Source organism: Electrona antarctica (genome assembly GCF_951216825.1).
Source record: "Electrona antarctica genome assembly, chromosome: 23".
NCBI lineage: Eukaryota > Metazoa > Chordata > Actinopteri > Myctophiformes > Myctophidae > Electrona > Electrona antarctica.
In genome coordinates, this window is record NC_136804.1 from 12,267,736 (window position 1) to 12,279,799 (window position 12,064).

The window sequence follows — 12,064 nt, forward strand, 5'->3', positions numbered from 1 at the left end:
GTGTGAATGTGTGCATGAATGGGTGAATGTAATGCACAATCTATGTAAAGTGCCTTGGATAAAGGCGCTATATAAATGCACCATTTACCATTTAAAATCCACACGCTTCTTTGACGTCGCAGGGTGGCTGCGCTCCAGAAACGTACCTTCACACGTGATTCCGTCATTGTCACTCAGCTGGTAGCCACGACGACAGTAGCACTGGTAGGAGCCGTAGACGTTGGCACACTCCTGGGTGCACGGGCTGTCCTCGCACTCGTTCACGTCTGCACGGCGACAAAACAAATGCACAATGTCAATACAATGCCTATGCAACTTTGCCTTTGTTTAAATTTTGAATAGCGCTCCGGTTTTCCTTCTACACCAAATGTATTTACCGAAAATAGCTCATCTATGAGCGTTGCAACAGGTTTTGAGTGGTTAACCAATCTGTATGGTAGAGTATGCTAATACAATATTGTAATACAATATTGTATTAGCAATACAATATTGTATTAGCATACCAATATGCAGTGGTTGGAGGTGGTCTACCTGCTCTTTCATAGAGGCATTTAGACCCTGGTGTCAGGTACTTTCACTACTCATCGTACGACAATATATAAATATATAGGTATAACAATATAAAAATAATATATAAAGTATATAGGGCTGAAGTGATGAAGGCCAGCCCAGGAGAGCGTTTACCGTTACAGTTCCTGCCATCATTTGACAGTTTGAAGCCTGTGGTACAGCTGCAATGGTAGGACCCCTCCGTGTTGTCACACTTGTGGGCACAGAGTCGTCCTGGATAATGCCGGCACTCGTTGATATCTGGAGCACATGATATAGCAGTTAACAGCAGCCGTTACAGATACTAGATACTAATAAAATAAGATAGAAAACAAACAACACAATGACTCATCAGTATCAGTTGTTAAATTATTTGTATACAGCAAATGAAATGAAAAGAAGGGGGGAAAAAAGGATGAAATCCAGAATTATGGATTATACCAATGAATGAATGAATTCTATTTATTATATTTACCATTTGAGCACATTTCAATGATGCAGTTATGTACTCAAAGGGTAACTATTAAATGCTTATAATTGGGAAACCGTGTGCTTTGAGTCCATATTTATAACATAATGCAATGTGTTTAATCAGTGACCCATGAAGTGGTGCAAACAACTGGCAAAATATAAATTAGCAGGCTAATTTAACAGATAATTCACTATCAGAGTTAAATGAACACACATTTTACAGTGTAACATCTGCCCAGGCTAAGACCTGCTGTATGCAAAGAAACCTTTTGCAACAAAGCGATCCTAACCTGACTCCGCCAGATGGGGGCGGTAACAAGCAAGCGTCTCTTTCATCTGGCGGAGTCAGGTTAAAGCGATCCAGCTACAAAAGTAAATATTAACCATAACTTCATAAGTAATGATGACCTTCACAGTGCTTCATGTTGCTGTTGAAGACGAATCCGGCTCTACATTCACAGCGGTACGTCCCTATGAGGTTCACGCAGCCATGACCCCCACACGCGTCACCTACACGACACTCATCTATGTCTAGAGAGAGACAGAGAGAGAAATAATGAGAGAGATTCAAAGGAAAAGGAAGCGATAGAGGGAAGCCAGCGAGAGAAAGACAAGGAGACGGACATCAATTTGATTACTTCATTACTGTATTCAGGGCCGGATTTACAGTAGTAGGGGCAATATTACAGGGTCCCCCTCAGCTGCCTCGACAGATATTACATTATTTAGTAGTTTATCCATTAAACGCGTTTACCCTAAACGCATGCCGCGCGTTTACCCTAAACGCACGGCACGCGCGTGCGTTTAAAAAAAAAGCCTGGTGTAGCTTGGCCCTTAGTTGAATCATACATAATAATAATAATAATAACAAGATGAAGTAATAAAATGATTAAAGAAAAACAATTTACATGACAAAAAAGCAAATGCTGTCTTTGTTCATGACAGCAGCTACCTTCACAGCGCGTTCCATCCTGGATCAGCCGATATCCTCGACCACAGGTGACGGTGTTTCTGAGACAGGTGTATGACCCCACCGTGTTGATGCACGTCTGGCCGGCCCGGCACGGACTGGTCTGAGACACACACTCGTTCATGTCTGTCAGCAGTGGTGATTTTGACAGAAAATTTTGATTTTTGTTTTAGTCATATAGCCTCTTGAATAGTTTTGTAGTTTTAGTCACATTTTTGTCACCTGGAATTTCTTTGTGTTCAGTTTAAGTCGACTAAAATAAATATCATAAGATTTTAGTCGACTTTTAGCTTGTAGATCGGATATTTTCAAATGTTAATGTATGTTTTGTAATAATCGAAATCTACAAAGTAACTAGTAACATTTTGCATTTACAATTATGTTCTCCAAAGTCCTGAAAACGTTACAGAACTTCCCTGAACAATAGCATGCAACCGAGCATTGCTCGGTGAATAAGAGAATAAGACACACACACAGACCCTATCATAGATGACTAGTCCTCTTGCAGAGCCACACCATAGAAATATTCACAAAATGTGAAAAATATATTAGCCTATGGCAATGTACCTAGGAAATGTGGTGCTGATCGTGTAGTGATGTTTAAGATTAGCAGCAGACACACAGACAGACATTAACATGGGGCTAAAGCATAATGTCCCTCCTGCCTTGGGCCTGGTAGAGATGATATAATACTGGATTTCTTGGGGGTACGTAACGTGTGACACCAAACTCACCGATACAGCTGCCAATTGCATCCTGAATGAAGCCGTCTCCACAGCGCTCCTTAGGGTGACAACGGAACGAGCCTGCTGTGTTTTTGCATGCAAAGCTCGCTCCGCAGTAATGAGTCCCCAATGCACACTCATCAATGTCTGCTCAGACACACACAGACAGACACACAGACAGAGACAGAGGAATAAGAGGAAAATAGAAGACATTAGAAATAATTCACATAATTGTATTCCATTGACTTTTTATGCAGTTGTACATTTCCAATATGTATTTTATGAAAGGTGGAACTAACGCGACACTGTACACATCTTTACCAGTTAAATGACAATGGGTAACTCTTTCCATGATGCCCATAAAAGACCAAATAAAACACAAGCACAAAACACTAGCACAATAAATGCTAAATGATAGTGAGGCGGCCATTATTGGAAAATAAACCCCAAAAGCTTATTCTGTTTATGTTTATTGAGAACGACTGTTATCTGTTATGGTGTGTTATAAAGAACACATACAAAATTATAAATCCTCATTCAACAGTTTAAGTAAGATGAAATTGTCTGGCTATCTGCCGCCCACTAGGATAGTGATTGCTTTCTTGAAATCAAAACAACCCTATTGTATTCTTTCAATATCACTTTCAACTATACAGGTAAACTTGGATCAACTTGTTTTCAGATTTCTGATCCGGTCTAGAGTGAATCAGTGGATACAGATGTAGTCTATGCTCCCGAAAAGAATTCCCTCAGACACCAGGAGCGCCATTGTGGTAGAGGGCCTACCCAATAAACCTTTAGATTATTTTAACATTTCTTGGTAAACTTTGTTTACCAAGCAACTCGATTCTGCATTCATGTGGGGGAACAATAACATTCCCAACTGGATATGGATATAAGTTGGGGAATTCATGACCTAAACCAGGTCACACTAGTCAGTTCGGAACAAAAAAACAGTGAATGACATGCGACATATCTACACAGGTTGCCCGAAAATAGCCGATCATCAAGCTCACAACGCATCGCGATTCGATGCCAGTAGATCTGCTATTTTTGGCGAGCAGTGCAGAACGGACGTCTGGGCAGTGAGACTACCTTGACATTGGTTGTCGTCAGTGAGCTGGTAGCCGGTCCCGCAGCTGGTCTTCCTCTGACAGCGGAACGAACCCAGTGTATTGATGCACACCTGACCCAGGACACAGATATGACCGCCGCTCAGACACTCATTCACATCTGTGGAGAGAAACATGGACGGAGGACAATGTAGTGTGACCTAAGTCAAGGCAAGAGCGTCAATATCTTTGCATTGTGCACTTTGTGTTGTGTCCTCCTGCTGAACTCCTCACTGTCAGGTGAAGAGAAGTGGTCACGCATATTGTGGTTATTCGTGCAACTGTAGGAGTTAACTGTGACAAAGGAACTAGAATACACATGGAATTGGCCACTAGCACAACAACCAAATTGGAACAAAAAGAAGTAGGGGAAAATAAAGATTTGTACGATTGATTTTTCGTGTGAGTTGCGCATTTACCGTCACAGGTCACCCCGTCCGCTTTCAGCCGATAGCCGTGGCGGCAAGCGCACACACCTTTCACACAGAGCTGGGAACAATTGTGTGCTGCAAAGAAACAATCAACACATCACCTTACAACATCATAACATTCTATATGTAACCTTTATTTAACCAGTACAAATACTGTGAGATTACGTCTCTTTTGCAAGTATGCACTGAACCAAGGCGCAGGAATAGGTTTCATGCATAAAAATAGACAATACAAGACAAAACAAACACACATACTGACTATCGAACACCGGTTCTCAACATGGGATCCAGGGACCACCTGGGGTCATTGAGGATGGACCCTTATTGGTCTGTAACTCAGAGAGTTACCCTTAAGGGTCCATTTGGTTCCATTTGTACACACTACTGAGGAAAAGGAGAATAACTGTACTGTCACATGAGGCACGGATACTTGACTTGATGAGAGAAAACCTAGCAGGGTGTGTTGTTGCACAAGGCTATAGTTGTCTAAGCCTCTTAGGAGGACACATTAGCAGGAGCCAGGAGGGAGATTAAATAATTATGTTATGAAGGTGTCAAACCTTGACAGAAGTCCTTTTCCTTCTCTGTCATTGTGGTCACATCACTTGAGGTGACATTGCTTGAAGTGGCATCGCTTGAAGCGGTATCGCTTGAGGTGGCATTGCTTGAAGTGGTGTCGCTTGAGGTGGCACCGCTTGAGGTGGCATCATCACCTGAAGAAGTTATATCTGTAGTTGTCACTGGAGTTGTGAAAGAAATACAATAAAATACAGCTATGATAGCATCCACCAAACAGCATACTGTCCAAACTCCCCACTTAGCTAAAGACAACGTCTCCTGCAGTCCAGGTTCACAGGGAGACACAGGTCATTTGGCAGTCAAATGCAGTTTCCATCTGTTCCTTCTTTAATTAAGGTTTTTATGTGTGCAATACATGTTTTTAGATATTTTAAAGTGCCAGTGATGTCATGGACACTGATCTCACTTCCTTCCTGGACTACATGTCTCAGTAAGACAGCCCTTTCCCTCTCCACAACTTTGAGTTTCATGTAAAGAAGGTCACCCAGTCTTGTTTTTACCACCTACTGTACGTAATATCTCTAAAATAAAACCACTCTTACAAACACTAACCTCAGATCACATATCACACCGGTGCTCGTTGCACTTCATTGGTTACCCATCAAATCCAGAATCAACTTCAAAATTATTTTAACCACATATAAGGCATTACATGGGCTGGCCCCACTCTACTGTATATCTCAGACCTTCTGCTTCCAAAACCTAATGTAAGATCACTCCGGTCTTCAGATATGGGCCTTTTGAAAATTCCTGCGACTAAACTGGTAACTAAGGGTGACCGGGCATTTGCAGTGGCTGCTCCCACTCCCTTTTTCTATAAAGAATGCAGAGTCTGTTGACATTTTTAAGATTTTTTGCTGAAAACATATTTATTTCGTTTGCATTTTGGGCTGTGCTTTGCTTTTCTTCTTGTGTGTTATTAATCTTGTGTTTTAATTTGATTGTTTTTTATTACCTTGTTGTCCACTGTACAGCCCTTTGTAAGTAAACTGTACTTACTTACTTACTTACTTACTTACTTACTTACTTACTTACTAAATGCCTAAATTTGTCATTTGTTATTGTTTCACAGTCTCAAACTAAATATGTGTGTTTGTGATGGTACTATGGTTCACAAATGTCTTCTGTGCCAAAAGGTTTAAGCCACAACAAAGCACCAGTTGGTCTTACGTGAGTCACCATTTGGCAAGGTGTGTACTGAGCTGACACTGTTGAATATCCTTGCCCTAGAAGACAATACATGCCTTATTGCCTTCTAAATCAGTAGTTCTCACACTTGCTGTACAAGCTCGCAGGGCGGCACGAAGTGTGAGCCACTGTGATCTGCTATTTTCGAATAGCCAACTCTAAAATCTAAAATAACACTGATGCTTTCCCAGTTTTAATGCATGAGTTAAGCCCTATTTAATAGTGAGCGCATAACAACGTACTGCGTTTGTAGAGCTGCTATTTTCACTATTTGTTATAGTTTTATTTTCCTGAAATTCTTTTGAAAAATATGATGCTAATGTTCTAAATATCATGTACTATATATAGATACCTGCTTTTACATACGCTATCTGTAAACGGTATACATCTTCCTGTTCTCTATCTCTTGGCTCTCACTCTACCTTTGTAGGCGTTTAGGCGACACAGCAGGGGGCATCATTCTGGGGTGGGTGTTACCTTGAGTGATGGGCTTGGCTTCCGCTGTGCTGTTTTTCCCGCAGCAGGTATCAGCCGCGTGCGAACACTGTCTCCCCAGCGACAGACCTAGGTCACAGCTCTGACCCCGGCCCACTGCCATTAGCCCCAGCATGCAACAGTCGCAACACGTCTACAGGACAGACAGACAGACAGACAGACAGACAGACAGACAGACAGACAGACAGACAGACAGACAGACAGACAGACAGACAGACAGACAGACAGACAGACAGACAGACAGAGAGAAGGAAGGAAGGAAGGAAGGAAGGAAGGAAGGAAGGAAGGAAGGAAGGAAGGAAGGAAGGAACAAACAAACTCAAATGTTGTTATTCAAAATAATAAAAATCATCTCATTTTCTGATCTTGAAAGTGATGAAAGTAAATATTTAAATTTGTATGAATTATGTGGCTGGTGTGTGTTAACAATTACATACATGCTGCAATGTTTACTGCACGCTAGACTGCTTCGGTAAGATCATTATGACAGTTGCACACTAAAGAGCAGACTGAAACGTTATTGTAAAATGTTCTGTTGAAACTAATGTGTATAAAAGTGGAGTGTTTTCCAGGCTATAGAATCCCCACCTTGGAGAGGCGTGTTTCCCAGGGCACTCCTTGAAAGAAGGGACTCTCGCAGGCCTTCTGTTCTTTGGCCATGTCCATGCCATTGCTGCAGAGACGGTCTATAACCACCGCCGCGCAGCACTGCTCCTGTGCTATCCTGCAACGGTCACGGCAGAAGGTTTAGCATGGAAACCGGTGTTCATTTCATAGTAAATAAAAAGTAAATAAAAACTAAGCTATGATGACTACAACTAAGACTAAATATATTGATAATTGAATGTGGTCTGGAGAAGAGATCCAGTAGAACTAAAAGACAAGTAATTTTGTGTTTGGTTGCACTCGGGTGTTGCGCTCTGAAAATAGGAGATCTACATACAAGCTTACAACGCATTGCGCTGAGACGCGTTGTGAGTTTGTAAATGCAATGCAAGTGTAAAATATGCCATTATGGCGCCATCAAGGCCTGCCAAAATAGAGGGTATAAGTGCATGCATACCCATACAAAATCAACTGTAGCTTCAGCCGACTATTGAAGCTACAATCAACTGTAGCTTCAGTCGTTACTTGAGCAAGTAACATTGTAATAGCAACACACAAGAATTAGCGTCAAAATATACTAAAGGTACCAAAAGTAAAAGTATTCAAAATCTATAGACAATAGCCAATCTACAATATATTGGTCTCCATAAGCATTGCATTGCGAATGTGTAGTGCCACAGCTCGGGAGCCAAGAGGGAGAAGAGGAGGAAATCCAGCTATATGGAGTGTTGACAGACACCCTGTGCGAGTGTGCGTTAGTGTGTAGTTAAGGTGGTGTAGGGGTGGATCATGTGGAAAGGGGGTGCCATGCCCTTGATTGCCTAGTAGGCCATCACCAGTTTTTTGTACTGGGTGCAGGCAGCAATTACTTAATGGATGCTTGGTACTTTATTTTGATGTCAATACTTTTGTACTTTTACTGAAGTACATTTTGAATGTCGGACTTTTACTTTGTAACCGAGCAAATGTCTTCAAAATCCTGACAGTTTTCTGAAAATCCTTATGTTTCTGTATCAGTGGTGCTCAATATTTCATGTCAAGGACCCCAAAAACTATATGTAATTGGCCTCCGCCCTCCATCTGAAAATATGTTGTTCCAGGAACCTCCCCAGAAGCAAAGATTTGAGTTAAAATGTTCACTCTGTAATAATATATTAAAAGATTTGAGGCACATGTTCACGATTTAAATTGAAAAAAATAGCAGATCTACAAGCTCATAGCACGGCACTTGTAGGTCTGCTATTTTTCAATAGCTAAAGTATAACATAATGCTTTAAAACACTAAAAGGGGTTCCCGCCCAGAATGGGTTGTTAAGGGAATGCTAAAGGGGGCTGAGGTGAAAATGTATAGGAGGCTGACGACCAGGCGTGCCGCGAGCCTGCGACATTCTGGATCCGTTAAAGAGGTTTGAGTGAGCATGCCAGCAGTCCAGCAAGGATGGAGTACTCAGTAGGAAAACAAGTTTTCCAAATGAGATGTTCCCTGTGTCAGTAAAACGTGCAACTAAATATTATTGATGTAATTCACTATACATACAGTATAAATTAGGGACAACGGTACTTGTGTGTTAAACAATGCCGTGCACAATAGAAAACATTGTAGGCCTATTCTAGAACCGAGATATGTGGACTATTGACCTGTCAATCAATCATTGGCTGGCTTGTGACATGGAGAGAGATATGTATTTAATTGTATACTACGTATATATTGTCGTTGTCGGACCTTGTATGTTCAAAATTGTTACATTTCAAGAAATGGAAAAATAAGCCATATTCCAAATTCCAATGGATATGAGACATGGGCAAAGCAAGTTCAATCAGGAAACTCAGTGCAGTCATTTTATATTCAATAAATATATTCCATCCATGAGTTGTCCTGACTGAACTAATGTACGGTAGTTATTATATGGTCACAATCTCTTATTAATACTTGGTAACTAATTACCATTGGATATTTATAAAACCCACAGACAGACTGTCATTCTATTCTATATGATTCACACACACACACACACACACACACACACACACACACACACACACACACACACACACACACACACACACACACACACACACACACCCTTATATAGTATGCACGTGAAAGGCAATGTAAAACACGCTGTGTCACTATAAACCTGTGTAACTCAATGGATAGAGCACCAATGATCAAGGTGATCACCTTTGCTGTACACTACAGTACATAAGTCAATTATGGGCTAATATCCTGGGTTACCCATTCTAACGACTTACACTCATAGTCATAGTAGGTGTAAGGTGCTTCTCCAAATAGCATACAGTGATCTCAAAGTTTTAAGATAGTTTTTGGGCTTTTTGCCTTTATTGACAGATTTACAGAAGTTTGACAGGAAAGGGGGAGAGAGATGGGGGACACCCAGACACGCAGCAAAGGTCGTCGGGATCGGGACTCAAACCCGCGACATGCTGTCAGGCTGGATTACCAGCCTCGGTGCCTGGACCGCTCGGCCAAAGTCCAGGCCAAAACTTCAGAATATTTTAACAACGTATACATCTTGTATGGGGGTCCCCTGGCACCAAATATTTTCAGATAGGGGTCCGTGGTCAAACAAGGCCTTATAGGACTTTTTGTGTTATCCCTTTAACAATCATTGAAAACCATACCTCTGTACAAGTTGCACACTGTTAAATGTGTTAATAATGTGTGCAATCAATCAATCAATCAATCAATATTAAATTGGGAGTCCTTGACATGAAAATGTTTGAGAACCACTGGCATAGCCCAGTCAAATAATTTGACAAGGGGCCTCCCCACACAATAAGGCCCCAGGCCCGTGGGGGAGAAGGTAAGGTGGAACCAGGTGTTTGCTGACCTGCAGATATGCGAAGAGGAGAACAGGGGCATGATTGCACAGTCATGTCCTCCCAAAGCCCGTTCCCTCCCATCCTCACAGCACTCCTTTAATGTTGGCTCCTGGAACTCTGCAAATGTGAGGATATGGGACACCAATTACCAACTAGGATAACAGTTGGAGCCTAATAATAATAACATACTTACTACTATAATAACACAATGATTGTGTTATTGAGTACAATAACACAATCACCATTTTCTAAAATAAAAATGAATTAGATTTTTTTCCCACTAGTCTATATACTAAATGGAAACACAAAGGTACAATTCTAGGCAATTTGCTTGTGAAATATAAAATGCATAATTCTTTACGAATATCTCACAACGTTACCTTGTCCGCGCACAACAAGTCCAAAAAAACATAATATCCAAAGTTCCATTTAAACTGTTGTGTTGTCTGTCCACTCCACTCCGTCGGTGTTGGATGGATTTTTTGGGCGCTCCGTTGTGTCAGTGTGGGATCCTCTCACTGAGCCGCTCCGTCATTAACAGGAGGTGGAGACACACACTGACTTACTAGTGACTAGGTGACTACTGACTACACTACAAAGTCAGCCTCAGTGGCAACTTCATTCATACTGCTGCAAAGGCTCATTCATCTATCATCTGTCTGTCGTACCGCGGCGAGTCCACGCGCACCCACAATAACAGACCTACAAGCTCACATGGCGTGGGCGTCCGCGACGCCATGTGAGCTTGTAGATCTGCTATTTTCGGACGCGGGACAGCCCATGGACAGCCCGGACAGGACACGGGACACCGTTGTGTGGCGAAGCATAAACCAGGCTCAAAGTTAGCCGTCAATAACAAGTCTAACTTCCGGTAACGTATTTCAAACATGTCGCCACCTTTATTTGTTCGAAATAGAATAGCCTACAAGATGTATTAATTTATGTATTATTAGAATAAATATGTATTACATGCATGTGTATCCAATTGCAAATGATAAACTAGCCACTAAGCCACTCTGAATAAACCTTAGAGAATAAACCCCACGCAAAATAAATAACTATAAAGTGTAAATGGGTCTAAAGTCTAAGCCAGGGATCTTCAACATTTTCAGGTGGACCCCATATGAGAGAGTCTAAGCAGGGAGGGACCCCCACTATATTCCTTTAATTGATTTCATGTCTTCGTTGACTATCAACATCTTTGTGTAATTTTTTTGTTTCTCTGACATTTAACAATTTAAACCCAATACTAAGTAAACTTGACCTATAGGCTACAAGACATTTGGCTCTGTACTGTTTGCTCCTTTTTCCTTCTACACCAAACCTGGCGTTGTGAGCTTGTAGGTCTATTTTCGGCACATTTTCCTCTCAGAATAGGGATGCTGGCCTGGTTCCCGTACCACTGGCCTAGCGGTCTGGCCACCCATAGGCTCCATTGTAGCCTGACAGGCTTGACAGCGTGTTGCAGGTTCAAGTCCTGATACAGACGGCCTTTGCTGCGTGTCACTCCCCCTGTTTCCTTACTTACTTCACTAAGGCACTACTAGCCTACAAGTCCAAAAATAAAGCAAAAAAAGTTCCTATCACACAAAGATTTGGCAGCCGCCTGTAGTGACTGGCCTAGAGGACCCCCAGAGGCTCTGTTGACGACCCCTGGTCTAAGCTATTAAAGCAGACATTTTAAGATACTTTCAATCTAAAAACAGTATAAAGTGCAACCTTGGCCTTGTGTTTACTGACAAGTAGTTTGGTGTTGGATGAGGCTCAATAAATAGCTCAACACCCAATCTATTTTTAATATACAACAACACTGGTCCCCTGGAGCAACATCATGATAGTTTTTACGGCATTGCCCAAATTAAACTTTTTGTAAGAAAATCAAATCAAATTCCATGCTTTTATTTTCGAAGCAACAACTGTAATCTTGTTGGTTAGTTAGCTGTGGTGATATTGCCAACTCTTGAGTCTTTAGACAAGTAGCGCTATTTGTCAGGCACTGTTGGCCAGTTGATAACATTCCACTTTATTTGGGGTAGTTGTGATAAGATACTTATTGATCAAAGACCTAGGCCTATCTGTGAAAACAGGGCATCA

General features: G+C 41.5%; 1 protein-coding gene across 1 annotated transcript in view; it reads right to left on the reverse strand.

Moving 5' to 3' along the window:
• LOC306916376 (fibulin-1-like) overlaps positions 1-10,479 on the reverse strand; it is a 28,314-nt gene extending 17,835 nt beyond the window's left edge. Inside the window, exons 1-12 of the mRNA XM_079494209.1 lie at positions 10,351-10,479; positions 9,979-10,087; positions 7,109-7,244; positions 6,503-6,653; positions 4,819-4,971; positions 4,247-4,333; positions 3,811-3,948; positions 2,725-2,862; positions 1,973-2,116; positions 1,429-1,551; positions 685-810; positions 147-266 (exon numbers count right to left, since the gene is read on the reverse strand). Of these exons, the coding sequence (XP_079350335.1) occupies positions 147-266; positions 685-810; positions 1,429-1,551; positions 1,973-2,116; positions 2,725-2,862; positions 3,811-3,948; positions 4,247-4,333; positions 4,819-4,971; positions 6,503-6,653; positions 7,109-7,244; positions 9,979-10,087; positions 10,351-10,399 (1,474 nt within the window). The 5' untranslated portion in view covers positions 10,400-10,479. The remainder of the gene's footprint in view (positions 1-146; positions 267-684; positions 811-1,428; positions 1,552-1,972; positions 2,117-2,724; positions 2,863-3,810; positions 3,949-4,246; positions 4,334-4,818; positions 4,972-6,502; positions 6,654-7,108; positions 7,245-9,978; positions 10,088-10,350) is intronic.
• Positions 10,480-12,064: the final 1,585 nt, after the last annotated feature.